At 32.4% G+C, this 21,015-nt stretch overlaps 2 protein-coding genes across 2 annotated transcripts; both read left to right on the top strand.

The window, feature by feature from the left end:
* The first annotated feature begins 668 nt into the window (after positions 1–668).
* LOC136982626 (oplophorus-luciferin 2-monooxygenase non-catalytic subunit-like) lies at positions 669–2,185 on the top strand. The gene is made up of 4 exons (XM_067279184.1): positions 669–792; positions 1,041–1,651; positions 1,725–1,896; positions 2,046–2,185. Exons 1-4 carry the CDS (start codon positions 789–791, stop codon positions 2,183–2,185), a joined length of 927 nt encoding a protein of 308 aa, XP_067135285.1. The 5' UTR covers positions 669–788.
* A 1,884-nt stretch (positions 2,186–4,069) lies between these two features.
* Positions 4,070–20,704, top strand: Arfrp1 (ADP-ribosylation factor related protein 1). The gene is made up of 7 exons (XM_067279183.1): positions 4,070–4,479; positions 10,352–10,439; positions 10,535–10,617; positions 15,952–16,033; positions 17,608–17,678; positions 19,481–19,581; positions 20,521–20,704. Exons 1-7 carry the CDS (start codon positions 4,387–4,389, stop codon positions 20,606–20,608), a joined length of 606 nt encoding a protein of 201 aa, XP_067135284.1. The 5' UTR covers positions 4,070–4,386; the 3' UTR covers positions 20,609–20,704.
* The last annotated feature ends 311 nt before the right edge of the window (positions 20,705–21,015 follow it).

Here is a 21,015-nt window from a genome sequence, read left to right as displayed (position 1 = left end):
TGTGTCGTTTAACATCTCGGAACGACGTAATGATAAAAAACGAAATTTGGCGCAATAGCTGGTATATAAGGGACATCGATGCTATTAAATTTCGGGTTAAAAGATCGAAGAGATGGGGAGATAACCGTCCACTTTCTCGACGTGTGTCTTATCTCGACTGGGTCGGACTAAAGAGATATTCCTGTTATAGGGTTACATTTTTTATATATTAAAAAATGAAGCCAAAAATTAAGTTTCCTTGTTATTAGGGTTTACAATTTTTTTATATATTAAAAAAATTGTAAACGCTAATTAAAAAAAAATGAATCCCAACCCCAAAATTAAGCTTTTTGCATTTTATAATAATTAATAATATAAAAGTTATTTTTTTAACGTACCGGAGGAAAATACTTTTTTAACTCTTTCTGCTCCGTGGTAGTGCCCACGGGGCAAAAAGAGTGTTAATAAAGTCGACGGCCTCTTATAACAAGCCCATCGTGGGTTCGCCAAGCCCACAATTGGGCGGGATCCGAAAAATTCTTCGGGATTTATCGACCCGTCCCGACCACTCACCTATCCGGCCTCTGTGAAAATTTACTAAGACATTAAGATTAAAACATATCTGTGCGCCCGCAACTCGTTGCTGGAATTTCTCTTAGTTATCGATAAAAGACCAACGATTAGATAATCTAACCATTCGCATTTAAATTTCGTCAAATTTATCGATTAATTTATATCAACTGTTCGTTCTCCCGAGAATAAGCAGGCTGAATGATTGACTTTTATCTTAAAAGCAATTCGAATTAGAAATGGGTAAGTAACAATTAATTACTCTAAATTCGTTTCTAAAACTATTCTCTCTCTCCTGAAAAATTTTCGTTTTACTGCATATAAATTTCTATGTAAATATTAGTGGGAAAGTAAGCGCCATCCTCGAGGATTCGGCTCGAACTCGAATCCTCCCGTCGAAACTCTCGATTAAAATTAATTTTAAAAATACTTTATTATTATTACTCGTATGTAACAAATATACTAAAAACAATACTTGGTAATTTTTTCAGGTAAATATTTCGTTTTACTTCTAATTTTTTCTGCCGTTTCCTGTCAAGAATGTCCTAGTAGAGAAATTACTCCCTGTACTTGCGATCGGGAGGGAATTAACTGTAGAAAAATAAAAAATTATTCGGAACTTAACTCGGCTTTCGAAAAAATTTCTCCGTTCGAAGTTCGCAACGTCTGGATTCAAGGAACCGCTATAAGGAAATTGGCAAGCGATCTATTTCGGAAAGTAGAAGCTCAAAACTTCTATCTCGACATGAATTTCATTCGCGAAATTGAATCCGGTGCCTTTAATTACTCGATGAAAATAGCCGATACCATTAGTCTCTACTCGAACCAGATCGAAAGCTTCCCTTTCGAAGATATCGGAAAGTTTTCGAGGTTGAGAATCCTGAATTTAGGCCAGAACCGATTGCGTTATCTTCCAAAAGGATGTTTCTCTAATAACAAATCCCTCAAGAAAATAATTCTAATCGAAAATAATATAATTAATGTTGGCCAAGAAGCATTTTTAAACATGCCTTCGTTGCAGCTGTTAGATCTTAGTGGCAACGAAATCAAATCGTTAAACGATCGCTCGATGGCATCCGACGAAAACCATCCGAGATTAGAAGTAAGTCGAATAATCGGCGGTTTTAAAAATTATAATACGGATAAATTTAAAAGGTTCGTCTTAATTTTTACAGATTAATCTTTCGTTTAACGAAATTTCTTCCATATCGCCTACAGCTTTTCAAGGTTTGAAACCTCACATCGTCAACTTGGATCACAACCAGCTTTCGACCTTAGAAGAAAAAGCGTTTTTACCTTTGTTTAAGGGTCTTTCGGACGAAAGGGGGAGTTTTGTCAGTTTCAGAAGTAAATAATGCTTTATAGACAGTAAAACCTGTCCAAAACGGGAAAAAATATTCGTACCGTGCCACTCCGGTTTATGCGGGTTTTACTGTATTTCTTAAATACTGTAATTTTATCGATGATTTCTATAATTATTTTTTTACTTGTTACAGAGAATTCGTTTTCGTGCAGCGGGTGCTCATATTTATGGCTTGTGAAGTTAAAAGATATTTTATCTTTAATGATGCAAAATTTTCGATGCCAAGATGGAAGATCTTTATCCGATTTAAATCGAATTAACATTGATTGTTGAAAAAAAATTAATTAAACTTCGTTTTCTATTTTGTGATATGCACCAAACAACAATATGCAGTAAAAATATTAATAAAAACTTAATTTTGAATTTATATATAATCGTTTTTATTAATTATTTTTAAAAAACTGTGTCTATTTGTCTGTCGAAGATGCGCGGTAATCGTGTAGAACGTGTGAATGGTGCGGGCAACTCTCTAGAGGTCGCGTTAAAAAAAATATTGTCATTTTATAGTAAGATTTTATTATAAAATGTTTTTTATAACAGAATCTCGTAACAGAAAGCGCCACACACAATTTTATTTATTTTGCTTAATAATACAAAAGTTACTTTTTCAACAAAAACTCGAAACAGCCGTAAAAGTTATGCAAATCGTTGCTGGATTTTCGCTAGTCTGACGGAAGAAAGGAAATAAATGATCTTCTATTGATTAAAAGTTTCACCAGGTGGCGAGAGAGTAAGGTACAAATTATTATACGAGTCGATAGTTAATACTTTTATAAATAGAGGGAGTAAGTGTAACGGATTGAAATCGAGATCTATATAAGAAGGTCGGGACACGCGTACTGGAGCCGCCATTTTGGGACTTTTTGAGTCGCGTGTTTAAAACAAACTTGTACGAGCAGTCAGTTTTATACGACATTAATTTAACTGAAATTGCATAAATTAGTTTAATTAATGTCGTATAAAACTGACTGCTCGTACAAGTTTGTTTTAAATGCGACTCAAAAAGTTCCAAAATGGCGGCTCCAGTACGCGTGTCCTGACCTTCTTATATAGACCTTGATTGAAATGGCTTTACGATAATTTTCTCTCGTAACGTTTTAAGTGACGAGCCACATTGTCTAGCATTTCAGTCTATCCATTTCATAATTGATTTCGCCACTGGTCATTAGTAATAATGTCATATGGGACGAGTGACCGAGCGGTTAAGCCCATCAGTGGCCGAGTGGATATAACCACTGAACGCTGGTAGTTAGTTGAGCATTCGTGCCTCACCAAAACGACTGGCCACGTGGAGTTTTCCGCGTTTTCTTCGCCTGTCTAACATTTAAATAGGGACCAATTTCGCATAGAAAGGCCGTCGAGGAGGCACGCTCCTTGGCAGACCGTACATGGTTGCGTTGCCGTACGCCATCAATGCAATTAACGGTTAAGGCATCAGCCTATCGCTCCGAGACATCCGAAGTCGAATCCGGGTTCAAGCAGTCGAAAACTCTGAGAGGTGTCCCGCAATATTCGGTGGTTAAGCCGTGCTCCATTGCGAGAGTGACTAACCCACAGTAAGCATAATTAAGAGGCCGGATGGTCGAGCAATCAACGTGGCAGCCTACCACTCGGGGGGACCCGAGATCGAATCTGGACGGGTTGAAAAATCCCCAGGAATTTTTCGGGGGTGGTCCGTCAGGATAAAAATTTTAAAAAAATAAATAAAAAATTAGGTAACGAAAGTGAAGTCATTGCTCATGCGCAATGACTTCACTTTCGTTACCTAATTTTTGGAAATCTGACAGGCGGATAAAAGTCCTAACATAAGCACCCCACTACCGTGAAGCGTGCTAAAAAGCATATTAAAATTTATCACCGAAGATAGTTAATTGTTTAACTCGTATTAAATGTAATTTTAAAAAATAATAATTAGAGACCATAAGAATCGGGATTCGAGAAACAGCCCGACTTAAGTGTTTACGTCATGTAATAAATTTTAATTATTTTACATACAATAATAATTTTTAATATAAACTAATATTAAATCAATATTTTAAAAATTTAATAAACAAGTTTTTCTTCAAATTGACATATATTTTAAAAAATAAAATAAAATAAACGTAAAGCTATGACGTATCGAATGGTGTCTTTTCGTAAATATAAAATTTAAATTGAGAAAGTTTAACGTGTCTTATAATTTATTTTATATTTTATAAATTAATCATATATTTTCCGTTTCAAATAAAACTTTCGGCTATTAATTCAAAAATATTTTAATGTAATCCGACATATTGGAGATATCGATGATCCTTTCGCGGTTAAGCGACGTGAAGCGTGAATGGCTACTTACTGAATAATGCATATGGTCAAAAGTTCATGTAATAAACAAAGGGAGAACCTCGTCCCAGCCCTTTGTAATACTCAGTAATCGTAGGTTACTCCATATTTTGTATACAGTTTAAACTGTTCATGGCATCTGGTTTTCCTTCGCAATGTTCACTTTGTTATACGGATTATGGAAATACCTTTTCCAAAAAGACGAATACTTCATTCTCATCTTAGGATTAGACAATGCCGGAAAAACAGTAAGTAGCCATATTCCACTTATTCCATGCGATTACACCGGTTTAACGTTTTTCTACACTGATATACAAGCAAGCTTGCCATTTTTTCCTGTTTTTCCTTATTGTAATTTGCAAATAATGAACCAGGAATGGTTTATTATTTGCAGATTTGATCTAATAATATTTTTAATAGTACTAAATTCTTTCAAAATAAACCATACAGATTAAATATAAAATGCATCAGTAAGTTTGTAGTACTACTGTGTTTTAATTTATTACTGGTATCAGTTCAATTTTTTTTTTTTTTTTTAATAGTATTAATTCATTTATTATTTAGGTAAGTTTTTAGCTCTTAATGAAGTGGTGGTGGCACGCCTCGTTCGGAGTTAGAATCTTACCCTGTTCTTGTGCGTGCTTATTGTTGTCGTTCGTTTAATGCCGTCGGAATTGGCGGGTCCCGAAACGTATAACTTAAATATACGCTCGTCCGGTTTTACGGCCGATGGCCGGCGATTGTTTTCGGTGCTTACGACGTTAATTGTTTTGTTATTTGCCGGCAGTCGATTGCTAGCATTTATTTCGGTTATGTGCTGGATGATGCTATTAATTACTAATAATTATAATTAGTAGATCGTCGGTTATGCACTTTTAATTGTTTAACGTGTCTTTTTAATAATGGAATTTGATTAGTCGAGATCTTATTTGCTCTGCATGATGTCGTGGGTTGGTTATTGTTGTTTTTTAGGTACGTTTTAAGTGTTATGGTAAATGAATTTGTCTGTTTGAAAATGTTTGTTTATTCGTTAAATTCTCACCTATTTTACTGGAGTTTTGGTTTCTTTGGATTCTACTTATATTTAAAGTAGACAGTATTTCATTTTGTAATTATCATTTACTTTTTATGTCGCATAAAAATACTTAAAATTCAAGATTTATTGCACTGACTTTTTTATTTCATATTAAATTAAAATATAATAGAAATATTGAAAGAGTTAATATAAGTATTATAAATTTGTTTTGAAAATTATGTTTTATATTCTTTATCGTGTTGGCTGGAAATAAACTTTTAATTTTTTCAGCAAAGATAAACTTTAGACATTAAAGGGAAAACAAATGCTGTAGATTTTAGGAATGAAAGCTTCTATATTGGATAAAATATTTTTTGGGACTCCTCCAGTCTGTCGTAAGACCCAATGAAAAATAGAACTTGAAATGAGAACATCTACAATTTTTTGTTGAATGTTATAGGAAGTTTGAATGAATGGACAGTTTAAAAAGGTCTCTTCTACTTTTATTTTTTAGTTTACAAATTTGATGTTTACATGTTGAAAATCATTAACTTTACACATAACTATTTTTGATTCAACAAAAAAAAAGTTTGCTCTATTTTTAAAAAACCTGTCGATGCATTCAAACTTTCTAAAATGCTCGACGGAAAGTATTGGATGTTCTCGTTCGAATTTCTGTTTTCCGAATGCAGTATTTAGGTCTGATTATTTAAACAAATGAAATGATCATGCTTTAATTAGAATAAATGTAAAAAAGCTGATTGAAAAAAGTATGATCAGATGATAAACCAAAAGGGATGATTGAAAAAGACGGGCGATAAACCGAAATCATAGGTTACGTTATGTGCCGGATGATTTCTCCCGACATTTGACTTTGAGCAAACATTCCGCAGGTTTGCCACCCCTGGTTTAGGTGATTACAAAAATCACAAAACTTAAATCTTTATTAAAGTTATCAAAATAATTCTGACTAAATTTAGTATTTAAATTAAAAAAATTTATTAATATTTACTATTACAAAGTTGAAAAATATCATTTTCATATAATTTTTAGCAGTTTTTTCTGTTTTTGCATTCTTTCCCGACGAGGGCCTCCGAAAGACGGCCAGAAATGTTTGGAATATTAAAGCTCATATGCTGGAATTAGCATTTAGGTGTTAGTGTTTTGTTTAGTATATAGTTCCAGTTTATGTGTAAGTTTTTTGTGTAATTTTTAGCATAGTAAATAAAATGCAAAAGCAGTAATATTTTTATTCCATATATACATGATACAGATGCATTATTTTTCTTTAAATATAAAATCTACATTTGTATAATTATTTGCTAATTTTATCAATTTAACTGAATATAGATATACAATAAAAATGAAAATACATATACAGTGTTTATCTATAATCTTATCGTTTGTGATCAATTATTTCTATAGTAATTAATCAAATTATAAGTGGGAAGATTTTATATTTGATCATTGATTAGATCAATTAGCTAATTGGTTTAATTTGATCACATGTAAATTGTTGTTATTATTATTATTTACAAATTAAACTGACTAAAAGCTGGAATTTTTGTTAACTTATATAAACACGCTTTTCATATGGCAAACTAAGATTTTCGGCTTGATTTACAGGCCTGCCTCGGGTTAGAAGCCATCCAAATACGAAGGAGTTATGTTGCGTTCCAAAATGGAATAATTCGAGAATTCTTGACATCATTTAAATTTCTTACATTGTAATTCAATATTTATAAATTTAAATAAAAATAAAATTACTTTTTGATGGTAATATAAAAATAACTTATAATAAATATTAAGCACATGGAAATGGATGATTAATAAAAAATTATTTGTTATAAGTACATTTCAAGAGTAATGCTTGTCATACTTGTGATATGGTGAAGCTTTCTCTGTTGTTAATGCAAAGGCTTGCTACTTTATAGATGTCGACGGCTTCAATTATTCTTAATTTCTGTATGTCGAATATTTTTCTTAACGATTTGGTATCTTCCCAATAAGAGAACTTGCTTGCCTCCCAACAGGGTTTGCTTGCATATTGGGCTAAGAAAGTGTTATAATTGCTTTTTCAGGATGTCATATTTATGCTCTTTTAATCTGGCCTCTCGATCTGCTAGATGAACTTATATATGTTAGGCGTCCTCTGAATCTAGAATCTTTTAGAAGTATGGTGTACATCCAGGGGCTTTTTTCCCTCATTTATTTTATCTTTTCTGTTGTTTCTTTTTCCATTTTGGAATGCAACATAACTCTTTCATATTTGGCTGCCTTCTAACCTGAGGAAGGCCTGTAAAATAAGCTGAAAATGATAGTTCAAAGTACAGTGGACCCCCAATATAACGCGCATGTCGGGCAGGAAACAACACCCGCGTTATACCGAGCGGCGTGGTGTAACGTGGTTCACCTCTTTACTTTAGCAGTAATGTCAAGCTTTTCTTTTACTCATCATGCATACGATAATTAAACACTATTCAAAATACATGCAGGAACTCAATACATAACAATTACTCAATACGCAGTAACAATAAAATACGCTACTCACTAACGCCGCACGGGCCCGTATAAACATGTTTGAGCTTATTGCGTCGCAAACATTGCCCGCGCTATAACCGAGTGCGCGGTATAGTGAGCAGCGCTATAATGATGGTCCACTGTATTAAGTGAGTGCTGGAAATGTATGAAAGGTGTATTTGTATAAATTTTAAGAGAATTTTACTGTAAAAAATTTCTTCTATAGTGCTGCTATAACAGTGTCCCCTAAATCCACAACATTTAGAAAATTCATAATTTATAAACTTTCATCAAAAAAGGCATGAATTATGTTAGTAAAAAGAAGAGGAATGAAAAGTTTTTTATTCTTTATGATAATTTGTTGTAACAGTTACATCAGTTGCATCGGGATGCAGGTTTTTCTCAAAATGGCACTTTATGGTTGGAGAAAGTGTTCTGTGTCATTGAATTTGCCAAAAAATTTAACTGCAGTTACTATAGTGACACTTTTGAGCTCATTTTAACATCAGTGTATAAGAATATTACCAAATAGTACAAGCAGTTTCAGCAGGATGGGTATGTACAGCAAGAACTAATCAGAACCTCCAGGTCCTAGTTAGAGCTGTCTTCGTCTGGAGCTCTTGCTATTTGACTAAACATGCAAGTGTGGAACTTGGGATTCCTAAATCAATTGTTTGCTGCATTCTATGCAAAAAAAAAAAAATTGAAAGTTAAGCCTATTGTGGCAAAGTGCCATATTGTCTGTTTTTGTCTTTCTGTTTTCCATACATTTTTTCTCTGCTCTTTGTTCTTTTTCCCTTCTAGAACTTTCTAATCTCCTTAATTCTTCCGTCTTGGAGATGAGGGTCACTTCCTGGAATAACCAGTACAATGAGTACAAGATTACCTGGGGGCATACGTGGAAGAAAAGCGTCACTTTTGAGGTGGTGCTTGAAAAGAGAGGATGACAAAAAGGCAGAAACTTGATATTATCCAATACTCAAGTAGACTGGTAGTCATAACTTTGAGTGGGAATCCTTGAAATTCCTCGGTTGAAGTTAGTGTGTTGGAAACAACATTCAACTTGACCAGTTGTGAGTTTCGAATGAGCGATCGATGATTTGGATATAAACCCTCAAGAACCGAGGAGAAGATGGAAGAGTGAATTTTGTGCAGGAAGTTTCACATGACAACAAGAACTTAGAGATTTGCAGGACCCGGCACCTTTGTTCTGTTCCTATCCACTATCATTACTACTACTCTCCCTTATCTTTAATTTTCCATAGTAGTGTAAGTTTAGTATTAAGGATTAGTTTTAGAAAAATTGTCTTCATAATTATTCTTGTTTATTATATTGGACTAGTATTGTTGTGATTCAACATGTGGCCTCATTTATTAGTTTTGTAATTTCCACCAATGATCAGGTTTAGGGGTTTCTGTTGGAGAAACTGTCCTAGAGCTGGCATTCCTGATTGACCCTGTAAATAGTCATAACACGCATAAAGTAGTTTTCTTGCATCTACTGCATGTTTAGTTATTGGATGTTTGCTTTACTGGACTGACAAAAAAAACCCCTATCTTATATCTCACATTATACTTTCTTCTGCTATGTCAGTATCATTTTGAGAAATAAACTTTTATCCTGACAGTAATTGTTGTAGACAAGGAATAAAAAATTTTCATTCTTCTTACTACTAACAGAACTACTACTAAATTTTCTTTCATACCATTGTAGTTATGAATCTATCTATAGTATTAAACCCAAATGATTGCCTGATTAAATTGTTTGGCTTTAATATAACTAATGGGTTATGAGATGTTTATATTTATATCTCTAGTATTCATGCCAGATAACTTAAAGCATCGTGTAGGCTGTTAAAAGCATTAAATTTTTTATCTTTAACAGCATAAGAAAGAAAGTATTAAGGGTTGAAATGTTTAAAAAGATAGTTGTTATTTACAGTTTTATTTCACTATGATAAAGATCAGGACTACAGCTATCATAAAGGAATTTTTAATATTTTTTTCAATCTTTCAAACATTTCTCTGTTCATTATTTCTACCTGAAAAAAATCCCTTACAAAGATGAAAATACTTGTTTTTATTTGTATTAAATTACAGCATCCAAAACTCATTGTATTGTTGTCATGTGAAAGGAAGACCAAGCAAAACTTGGCACAGTACATCTAAAGATGTACTGTGCCAAGTTTTGCTTGGTCTTCCTTTATTTTTTCCCATGAGGAGATATCTATTTTAATGCAATCGGGATGACTGTGATCTAGTAAATAATAGTTATAATTGGCCGGGCTCATTCTGTATTCTATCACAATCTTATCTTATAATCTTACTCTATCCTATCTTCTCTTGTAATTTTTTAACTAAAAAAATTCAAATCAAATGACTTCTACATATAAATTTATGTATGTAAATCAATGAATTACTGTAACATGGCTTTACACGTAGAAAAAATTTTATAAAATTATATTGTATTTAAATGCAATGAAAAGTTCTAGACAAATATTTTAAATTTTATTTATTGTACTTTTTGTTATAAAACTTATAAAATAGATTTTTATTTATTTATAAATTTCTTGTTTTTTCTTAAGACATATTTAGAACAAACAAAAACGAAATTTACTAAAGGCTACAAAGGCATTAGTCCCCATAAAATAACGACAACGGTCGGCCTTAACAGTAAGTAGATTTTTACTTGGTGTTTTGCGAGTTCCATTCTTAAATTTTTATCAGTTTGTTTTACTTCTGTCTTTTTAACTTTAATGATATTTTAGTTGGTAGAATTGATATTCATGGAATAAGATTAAATTTCTGGGATCTTGGTGGTCAAGAAGAATTACAGTCTTTATGGGATAAAGTAAGTATTTTTGATTCTTTTGAAATCTGTTTGTGTTTCAAATTTTATAAACTACAAAAATAATTTTTAACTACACTTTGGATCCCAAACCAATAACTGTTGAAATATATACATTGCTGTCAAGTGGAATATTTTTTTAAAGCTAGGTCTTTGTCCAATGAGAGAAGACCATACAATGCAACGAGAGAAGATTATATGTTCTTCTCTCAAAACTATTTGTATGATTCACATTAGCACTGCTGAATCCAGTTTTGATAGCCAGAGTTGGCAGTTGTTGTGACAAACTGCCAGTTGCTATAATGTTGATCTGCCAGACTGGTTTCTGACTTGACTTTAATACTTCTTTTTTTGAGTACTTAATTCAATATACGAAGGCCATTCTAAAAGTAAAGAACGTTTGTTTCTCTAGATATTTTTATTTAAGATAATGAAACAATACTTATTATACAACACATATGATAACTTAGCTATTTTTCTATGTAGTCACCATACAAATTTAAACATTTTTCTTAGCGTATCGCCAGCTTTTCTATGCCTTCTGCACACTCGGTTACCGCCAAGTTCTTGAATCGGTCATTAACGGCCTCTTTCGGTTTGTTGTCACTTCCACGGTGATTCCTGGCAAAAAATCCTTCAATTTTGGGAAAAGGTGGTAATCACTCGGAGCCAAGTCAGGGCTATAAGGAGAAAACTTCCCACTTAAACTGGTAAAGCAAGTTCTTAGTCAACGCAGCAGCATGCGGACTTGTGTTATCCTGAAGAAGCACAATGCCTCTGGACAACAATCCCCACTGTTTGTTTTGAATGGTGCGGCATAGTCGGTGAAAATTTACGGACAGAAAACCTCGGTTATCTGTCTGTAAATTTCGATAGGGCGGACTTTTTTTGCATTCAAAAAGCATATTACACTACGAACTTCACATTTGGCAGAATCTTTAATTTTTTCACACATTTCAAAGTCACACTATAAACAGTAAACGATCATTGTGGCTCGCTGTTAGCATCAGATTGGTGAGAAAAAATGAGAAGGTCCATGACATGGAGGTGGGGGAAAACTGTGCAGCTCGTCAGATCAAAATGTTCTTTTCTTTTAGAATGACCCTCGTACTTAGCCAATGTTAATTAATGAATTAGTTTTGTTTCGGAGATCTTCAGTTATTATATCATAGCATTTTATATTTATGAAATTAATGATAAACTGCTTTTGGTATATTGAATTTTCCTTAATTAATTTTAAGAAATATCTAATTAAATCTGAAATGCTTGAATAGAAATTGTCAATTTGTAATAAAAAATTTATTATTCATATACTTTTCCATTTTAAAATGAACTGATGAATATAATTCAAATGCAAGTTAATGTTGTATATATTATTTTTATAATAAGTTAATATTTTTAAAAATATACTTTATATTTAACTATACATAATGTGAGTTGACCAACACTACTCGCTTAGGGGGATCAACCTTAGGTGAAAAGGTTACGACCCCTCGCATTGCCGCGATCTGTCAGCATGATGTGAGAAAGCCTTTTTCGTACGGGGGTAGTGATTTGTTGGATGCAAAGATGACTCGCACAGAGACCATATTTACAAATTACCATGTTTATTCATACGGAAAAACACACCTACAGTGAGTTATATAATCCACAAAGTGAAGTAAGGTTGTTTCCCAGATTTAAAAGTTCCACATTGAGAAAGTTTGTCTCCGACGATCCGATGCCAGAGGTCCAAAGTGGGTTTGTCTGCAGCGATCCTCTCCATGGGTAATGATCCAAAGAAAGTTCGTCTCTGGCACTGTCTTGGAAGTTGGAGGGATGGGAGAGTCGTCACAGGGAAGTCTGTCTTAGGTTTTGGATATTGATGTCCTTTCCTATATTCCTAGTTAGGATCTCTTGGACTGATGTTCTCGATCGCCACTTCACAACCTCCCCATGCCCTTGGGATTTCAGGTAGAAATACTATAAAAGCTTCTCACATCATCCTGGCAGATCGCAGACAAAGCGAGGGTCATAACCTTTTCACCTAAGGTCAACCCCCTAAGGCTTTTATAGTATTTTTACCCGAAATCCCAAGGTTTTGGTTGGTCTGAATGGTGGTCCCTTGTAACACTATTGGTTCCTGGTCTGTTGCCAGGAATGCGATTCGGGCCGCGGGGTTGCTGAACTTCCCCAATCTCCCCCATCTGGGCCATTCCCCTCCGGAGTCAGATCAAGCCCTTCCCCCGATGATGGACCTGTAAATTTTACTCTAACGTGTATTTTTCTGTCCCCGAGAAGATGCAGCTGTCCGGGTTGCTGCCCCCTCCACAGGAGTGTCAGCAGGTTGCGCTTTGAACTTTCTGTAAGGTGACTGTCCAAAGTTTCCCTGGTGGATGATCCCTCAGTTATTCTCATGATGTACAATTGGGGATCTGTCAATTAGGTCGGGAATACGACAATTAAATTGTCTCGCACCCCATTCCTCAGCTACACCAGTCCTGTTTCCGAAATAAGTCACCGTTTTAATGGCTCTAACTTGACAGCCAGTTTCCTGTCGGGGGGGTGAAGTCCTGGCCTTGCAGAGCTCCCTTTTTGTAAAGATGATGCTTAATTTTGGAGCATCAATTCACAGGATCTCTGAGCGAACAACAGACGGATTGGCGGCTTTGAAGCTGCTGGTCCGTCTGTCATTCGCTCAGAGTTCCTGTGAATTAGACCCTGCTTGTTCAGAAGCATGCAATTTAGTAGCTTACTATGACCCCTTGGACCAACCAAGAACACCCCAAGTCGTATACTACAATAACTAACCGAACGCATTGACAAATTGAAGATTCATTGAGTAACATAGACAACATGCTCCATACATAGAATTATAATCCGGGGACTACATAAAATTTGTATCCCGTATATAAAATGACAATAGAATATCTTAAACAAAATGAATAATGCAAATATTTAAATGACATCAAACATCATAAGCAAATTTGCAGTCGTGTACTGACAATTTGAGTAGGAAATGATCAATGTAAACATAATAATTACTGTATTTTCCGGCGTATAAGACGACCCCTGACTTTTACAGTTAAAATATAGAGTTTGGGATATACTCGCCCTATAAGATGACACCCGGTGTATAAGACAACCCTTGACTTTTGAGAAGATTTTCCTGGGTTAAAAAGTCATCTTATACCCCGGAAAATACAGTAATACTGACAATTTGAACAATTGAGGTGTTCAAGAGGATCATAGCCATTTCACCTAAGGTCGACCCCCTTAAGCTAGTAGTGTCGGTCAACTCACAATAACACATGTATAGTTAAATTAAAACCTCTAATCCAGCATTTTTGTAATATGTGCTAACATTTTCACCTGTGTTGAATGGGTATCATCACGCAAACTAATCCCCAGCTGAGGGGGATTGCCATACATGTGGGCAGAAGGGGGTGACATAAAAAGAGTGAAAAAGGAGGGGAAGAATAGTAAGATTTATAGTTTGAAGAAAGACTTCCACACTATGAGGAAGGAGTGAACATTGTAAAAATTAATAACTGTGTTATTGCTGGTGGCCTTATATATTTCCACCTGCTCAAGAAGTTTGAGAAAGGGTTGCCTGGAAGAGCTTTATAAGAGGTATACATTGCCGAAGTCCACGTTGATGGGGTTGGAAGCAAAGATAGCTAATGCAGTGTTGGCCAATCCTTTCATGATGGGAAGTCTTTCTTCAAACTGTAAATCTTACTATCCTTCCCCTCCCCTTCTCCCCTTTCTCTTGTCTTACGTCGCCTCTCCTCTGCACATGTGTACGGCAATCCCCCATTGTTTCAGTAACTGGGGTTTAGTTTGCCCGACGATGTCTGTTCAACATGGTCAAAAAGGTTAGCATATATTTAAAAACCTATAACCCAGCAATTTTTTTGAGTTTTTAATTCAAGTATATTCAGTTTAGAGTGGTAGTATGTATAGTTAAAAAAGTAATGATTTTCTTATGCTATTTAATTTTCTAATGGATAGGAAAAAAAGCAACTTTTTTCCTATCCATTAGAAAAAAACTCACACCTTTAAAATCCAACAATGAATTTAATAAAATAATAAAATAAATTAAATTAAATTCATTGCTGGATTTTAAGGGTGTTAGGTTTTTTGTGATCTATCTCTCCAGTTGGTTCCAAATTTATGGATATACACTTCCTATATATTCAATTGTAATAGGAAAAAGCTATTATTTTTGCTTAGAATTTATAAACTGTTGTTTTCAGATTATAGATCTCGGCTGAACAACGGTTAAAACAAATTAACTCTTTAAAAACTAATTATAATACCAACACACCTGAATTTAATTTGCAGAGTTTTTTCTCTCTATTCCAAACGTTTTCAGCCTATTTTTGATAGGCTGTTGTCAGGCTATCATTCATCGTTCCAAAATGGAATGTTTTGTTCAAATTCATCTTATTTGAATTTTTTAAAATATAGTCAACAAAAATTTTTTGTATATTACATAAACAAATAATAAAAATTACTAAACATGCTATTAACGTTACATAATTAAATAACAAATTACACGAGTCTATTATTATTAATAAATTAAATTAACATATAAGTTCCAGTTCATTCCTTATGGATTATTAAAACCCATACTTTTTTCGATCTTGTATTTCCATGCTGTTGGTAAAGCATTCTCATCTTTTGCATTCAGGCAGTGGTTCCTCATTTTACTTTTGTATATATCTATTTTTTCCATTTCCATCGCAATGGACGGTGAGTGTAACGTTCTGACGATCTTCACTCCATCCGACTGTGCCGTGCTTGCCAGGATCGTGTTATTGAGGCCTTTATTGACACTGTATTCGTGCTCCTTTACTCGTACTGCTAGGTTTCTTCCGGTCACCCCTACATATTCTTTATCGACCCCTATTTGTTGATTTTCAAATGGAATTCTGTACTCCCGCTTGTTCCTCCATTTTTATTTTGTCCTTATCGTGGTCTATCGAAAATAGGCCGAAAACGTTTGGAATAAAGAGAAAAAACTCTGCAAATTAAATTCAGGTGTGTTGGTATTATAATTAACTAATATTGCTGAAAATGAGATAGATAGTTATGATGGCAGCATCTTTAAAAACTATTTACGCTCAAATTTGAGCAAATAAGCAATTTTTAAACACATCAGGTTTAGCACAAGCAATTTCGATATTTACTTTGTGTGATTCATTTTAATTTTCTGATCTTCTGATTTTTAGTAATTAGAATAGTAATTAGTAAAAATCATAGTAAAATTTATTTCTTTAGCATTAAAAATAATTATATTTTCAAAGTACTGTAGTTATTGACGAAAAATTTTTTTGTAAACTTTTCATTCAGTATTATGCAGAATCTCATGCTGTTATTTACATAATTGACTCTTCGGATAAAGAAAGGCTACAGGAATCAAAGCTTGCATTTGGTAAATATAAAAAATTTACATATTGAAATTCTATTACTTTAACTTACTAAATTCTTAATTTGGCTGCAATTTGAAAAACTTGTAGACCTATAAATTCCTACTATCATCCATCTTTCCTTAATCTCAAGAACGGAGTTAGACGAAATCCAAGACCAGATATGGAAACCGTAGGGGCGGGAGGCCCCTATTAACTATATACAAACTTTTGATGTGAACCGGAAGTCACATTATTTCAATTCAAAACTTCCCTCAAAAGCAGTTAATAGATGACCGGCACAACTCCGTTGATAACAGGAAAAGTATGACATACTGGGGCAAGACCCTACAGTACTAATTTGAGGTGGAGAACACATATTTTAAATGAAATAAATTAAAAATTGCAGCCTGACATTCTGGCAGTGTCGCAATAAATAATTGTTTGTGATAAATTTATTTTCTGTAGTTGTTTATTTGATTATATGAACTGTCTTTGGTATGTTAATTTTACTAAAATAAAAGTACAGCATATCTTAAAAATTGCTGATCTTTTCAACAAAGTAAATTCATCACTGTCCTACAAAAACATGGTATCCAACTGAGGCTGAGTACAGATTTCCTAGAACATATAAATTTAAAACCTAATTGATTTTATGGAATGCAAATATTTTTAAAAAAATACTTTTTCCTATGATGGAAAATTTGTATTACCAAACATGCTAGCAAATTAAATTGTTCAGCATTTTGTTTTTATTTTAATAAAATTAATACCATAATCCCCGTTTTGTTTTTACATTAAATTCTTTGCGCATCATTTATTTTTCTCTGACTAAATAGCAAAATCTACAAATGAAAAACAAAAAAATTATCTTTCAGATGATTGTGTACATATGTATCATGACATTGTAAACATTAAAATTCTTAAAAATTCTATTTGCCTAATATTATTTTACAGTTTGAAAGATGATTACCATTAAACTGTAGTATAAGTGCACAAACTGAAAAAAATTTGAACAATTTAGGTAGACATATTTGATTTTTGTTTTGTTATTCTTTAATAAATTTAAGAATACGATAGCATAGATTGTTGCTCAGAGTTTGTAGTTTTGCATTTGTGTTGTTATGGCAGCAATATTCTAAATGTAAACAAAATAGAACTCTTCTTATTGAAGAGCAAAGAATTGAAGTTGGCAAATTTTACAACCAACATGGAGAAAAAGGGAGTAGCTTCACAGTTAAGCATTTTATGGATACAGGGATGACAAGAAAGACAATTTACGATATCGTAGAGAGGCCAGAAAGTGGTAAGACTGTTGCTACACGTCCAGAGAGTTGGCAAAAAGAGAATTAAAATGACGGATAGGAAAAGTCGAACTAAGGAAACTTGGAAGAGTTTAAAATATCTTATCGGTATGTTTACTAGTCAAGCAAAATGTTGTCCTTCAGAAGCAAGAGTCAGCCCAAAATATATGAGAAGATAAACTAGAATTTTATTTATTTAACAATTTATATTATAAAATCAAATAATATTATAACAAATATAAATTAGTAGTTTTTATATTAACTTTATTACATAATAAATTTATAAATTTTAATAGAGAAAATGGTTGCGAGTGAAGCTCTTCATGGTGTTCCATTACTTGTGGTGGCAAATAAACAGGATGTTCCAGTAAGTAAAGTTAATTGTAGATTAATAATTACTTTTAATGTATTGTGTTTGTAAAGCAAGAAAAAGCGTATTGGAATTATTTAGCATGCTTTATTTTTATGGTTAATAATAATAAATAGGTACTTTATAAGAACAGTTCAGCTAAAATTCTTACTAATGTTAATTATTATTCTGTATTAAAAACTGTTATAATTGGAATGCAATTTTTATTAACATAGTCTTAGACCAAAAGTATATATCTATCTGGTAATAAATTATTTTCTCACACTGTATAATCATTCTTTCTTTATTAATCTTGATTAGTCCATTATGGTTTAGTCCTAAACCAACAAATTGTTTTACATAATCTGGTATTACAAGGTTGTACAGTTAACTACCTATCTGCCCATCCACTCTTGTTTGTCTTTTATTGTTGGGTATTTCAACTTTCATACTAACTTATCATATTTCTATTGAAGTATAATGTATTTTTACCAGTAAGATTTCTACATTCTGTAAATCTTTGTTCTTTTAACTTTTTTATTAATTTATTTAACGTATACATTTTATATCGGCTTGTAGATTTATTATTATGTAATCCTCATAGTATTGTTCAGTGTGAATGGAAATAAATCTTGGACAGGTCAGTTTGTAAACCAGTATTATATGTATATGTTACCGGCAAAACCCGATTTTATGCCAAACTAGTTTAAAATTATTATTCAAGTATATTAATGGTTAAAATAAAATTAAAAGGCAATCAATTAGATGAACAATATTTATTTAAACATAGTCTACTTAGTTATAAAAAAGACGAGGTTAATATTACCCTAGGTATCGAAGGGGGTGGCTCGTCTCCGATTCCAGCAACGAGAAGACAGGGAACAGTAAGGACGTGCGTTCTAACCTAACCTATTCTAATAAATTACCATAATTATTAGCAACCAAATTATTAGAATAGGTTAGAATGTGCGTCCCCACTGTTCCCCGTCTTCCGATCGCCGGAATCGGAGACGAGCTGCCATCTTCGATACCTAGGGTAACATTAACCAAAAATGGTATTGATTAGAAGTGACAAAACACTTGTACAAAACTATAAAATAAAAATAAGCAAATCAGTACTTATCAGTTCGTATTTTTTTTTTATTAAGCCATGCACTTTTAAAGGTAAATAACTTTCGAAAATATTTTCAAAAATAACTTTAAAAATCAAACTAAAATTAAAAATGAACTTATTTGTGTTTTATGATGAACTTAAATTAACCATTAATATATTTAACCATTAATATACTTGAATAATAATTCTAAACTAGTTTGGCCTGACACGCTTACGCCAAACTAGTTTGGCATAAAATCGAGTTTTGCCGGTAACATATACATTTATAGATTTTAAAAATTATTTTAGGTACGTTCTAAATTGTAGATTTAAAATAAAGTCATTTTCTTTGCAAATTTGTTCTGCAACAGGTTAGTTTTGAGAAACTTTTTGTAATGAAATCTTAAACTTTTTTAGTTATTTCAATTGTATATAAACATAATATATTTTGTTGTAGATATCTATATATTTTGTTATATGGCTGATGAGGAAGACAAGTCATAAAGCACCAAATTTCTGATTTCTACAAAAATAACAATTATATTTTTGCTTCGTATCTCAAATTACTTAATATGTGTTACATTCGATTTAACGAAAATAGTATTTATTTCTGACCACGTTAACCAGAAAATATTACAGAATAACTTTTAAATATGTTTTTTACTGGTGTTATAAATCTGCTTGATATAACTTCAAATGTATATTAGAAAAAATCTTCTTTCCCCAGGATTGCTTGACGGTGACAGAAATTAAAAATGTATTTAGAGAGAGTAATCATTTAATTGGTCGAAGAGATTGTCACGTTTTAGCTACTTCGGCTCTTTGCGGGTGAGTAATTCTTAATTGTTATGAAAAATTTAATTTGATTTGTAAATAAGAATAATGTTTCTACAAAAGAGTATTAGTTTTTTCTAAATAAACTTTTTGAATTACTTAGTAATTCACAATTATTGATATATGCTATGTTATTTACTCTTCAGTTTTTCCAGTCTGTTTAGCATTTTGTCTTCTGACAGTATTTTCAACAGAAGTTCAGACTCAAATATTGTATGTTACTGAATACATCTCTAATTTTATATAGGATGCAGACTTTGGTGTACTTACATCTTCTGTTGGTTGATTATGCCATTGTACACTTAGACTTTTGAAAAATGCACAAACGTATTTTAAAATTATTTCTGTATGGTAAGAAAGGAATTTACAGTACAATATTAACTTCAAATTGTCGAACATGCTAAATTTACATATAAAATGGAAAAAAAAAAGTTCTTCGGTTTTTGTACAAAATTAATTCGTACATTTATAAACAAACATAATTGTAAATATATTAGATATGTTTTCCAAATTGGATGCTAACTAGTTAAGAAGTGGTCTCGATTTGGACCGGATTAACCGAAAATTCTGGGATCCGGTCGACTCGAATACGAGTCCTTTAAAGTTAGACATAATTTTTTTATTTGGATCAACTAAATAGTTTTAAGAGTTATTGACTACAAGAATGTGATGCTATTAATTAATAGTATTTAAAGATTGTATTTTTAAAAGTAATAATGCCATTAGTATGTTGTTGTAACTGTGGCTATGATAAAATAGCAGTGATTCATAATATTGATGTCTGTTTGCATCTATTGTCTTTATGTAATAAAATATTTTGAACAATAGTTTTCTTAACAGAATGCTAGAATTTGCCTAGGATTTTTTATAATCATTGTCTCATTTATAACAACAAAACAGCCTTATAATAAAATAATTTTTTCTTTTTAACAGAGATGGCATAAATGAAGGTATCGAGTGGGTAACTCATTGTGTGAAAAGAAATTTAGCCAAACCTCCGAAACGGAGTGACGATACTTGACCATTTTCCAGATTTGAAACCAAACTTGTATATGGATATTTCATTTGTATGTTTGTATATTATGTAGTTATATTTATGAATATATTATATACATTACTTTTGTTGTTTTTATTATAAAAAACACTATATATTCTATTACATTGAACACGAACATAAGTAATTACAAAATCAAAAATATGTATATTACAGATTCGTAAATTCATTAATAATAATTAATAAACATTTGAATCATACAGTGCATTTATATTTGTAATTATAATGACAAAAGAAGAGTATGTATAATATACTCATTTGTTTTATAAATATCAGTGAAAACATTTATAAAAAAAAGTATTGTTATTATTGAAATTATAATAAAACAACAAAACTTTAGATCAAAGTTCATACAATTTATTCTTTAACCAAGT

The sequence above is a fragment of the Centruroides vittatus genome, unplaced genomic scaffold, assembly GCF_030686945.1.
Source record: "Centruroides vittatus isolate TY-2023 unplaced genomic scaffold, ASM3068694v2 contig_854, whole genome shotgun sequence".
In the NCBI taxonomy this organism is placed as follows: domain Eukaryota; kingdom Metazoa; phylum Arthropoda; class Arachnida; order Scorpiones; family Buthidae; genus Centruroides; species Centruroides vittatus.
The sequence above is the reverse complement of the archived record's forward strand: the minus strand, read 5'-3'. Positions and strand labels throughout refer to the sequence as shown.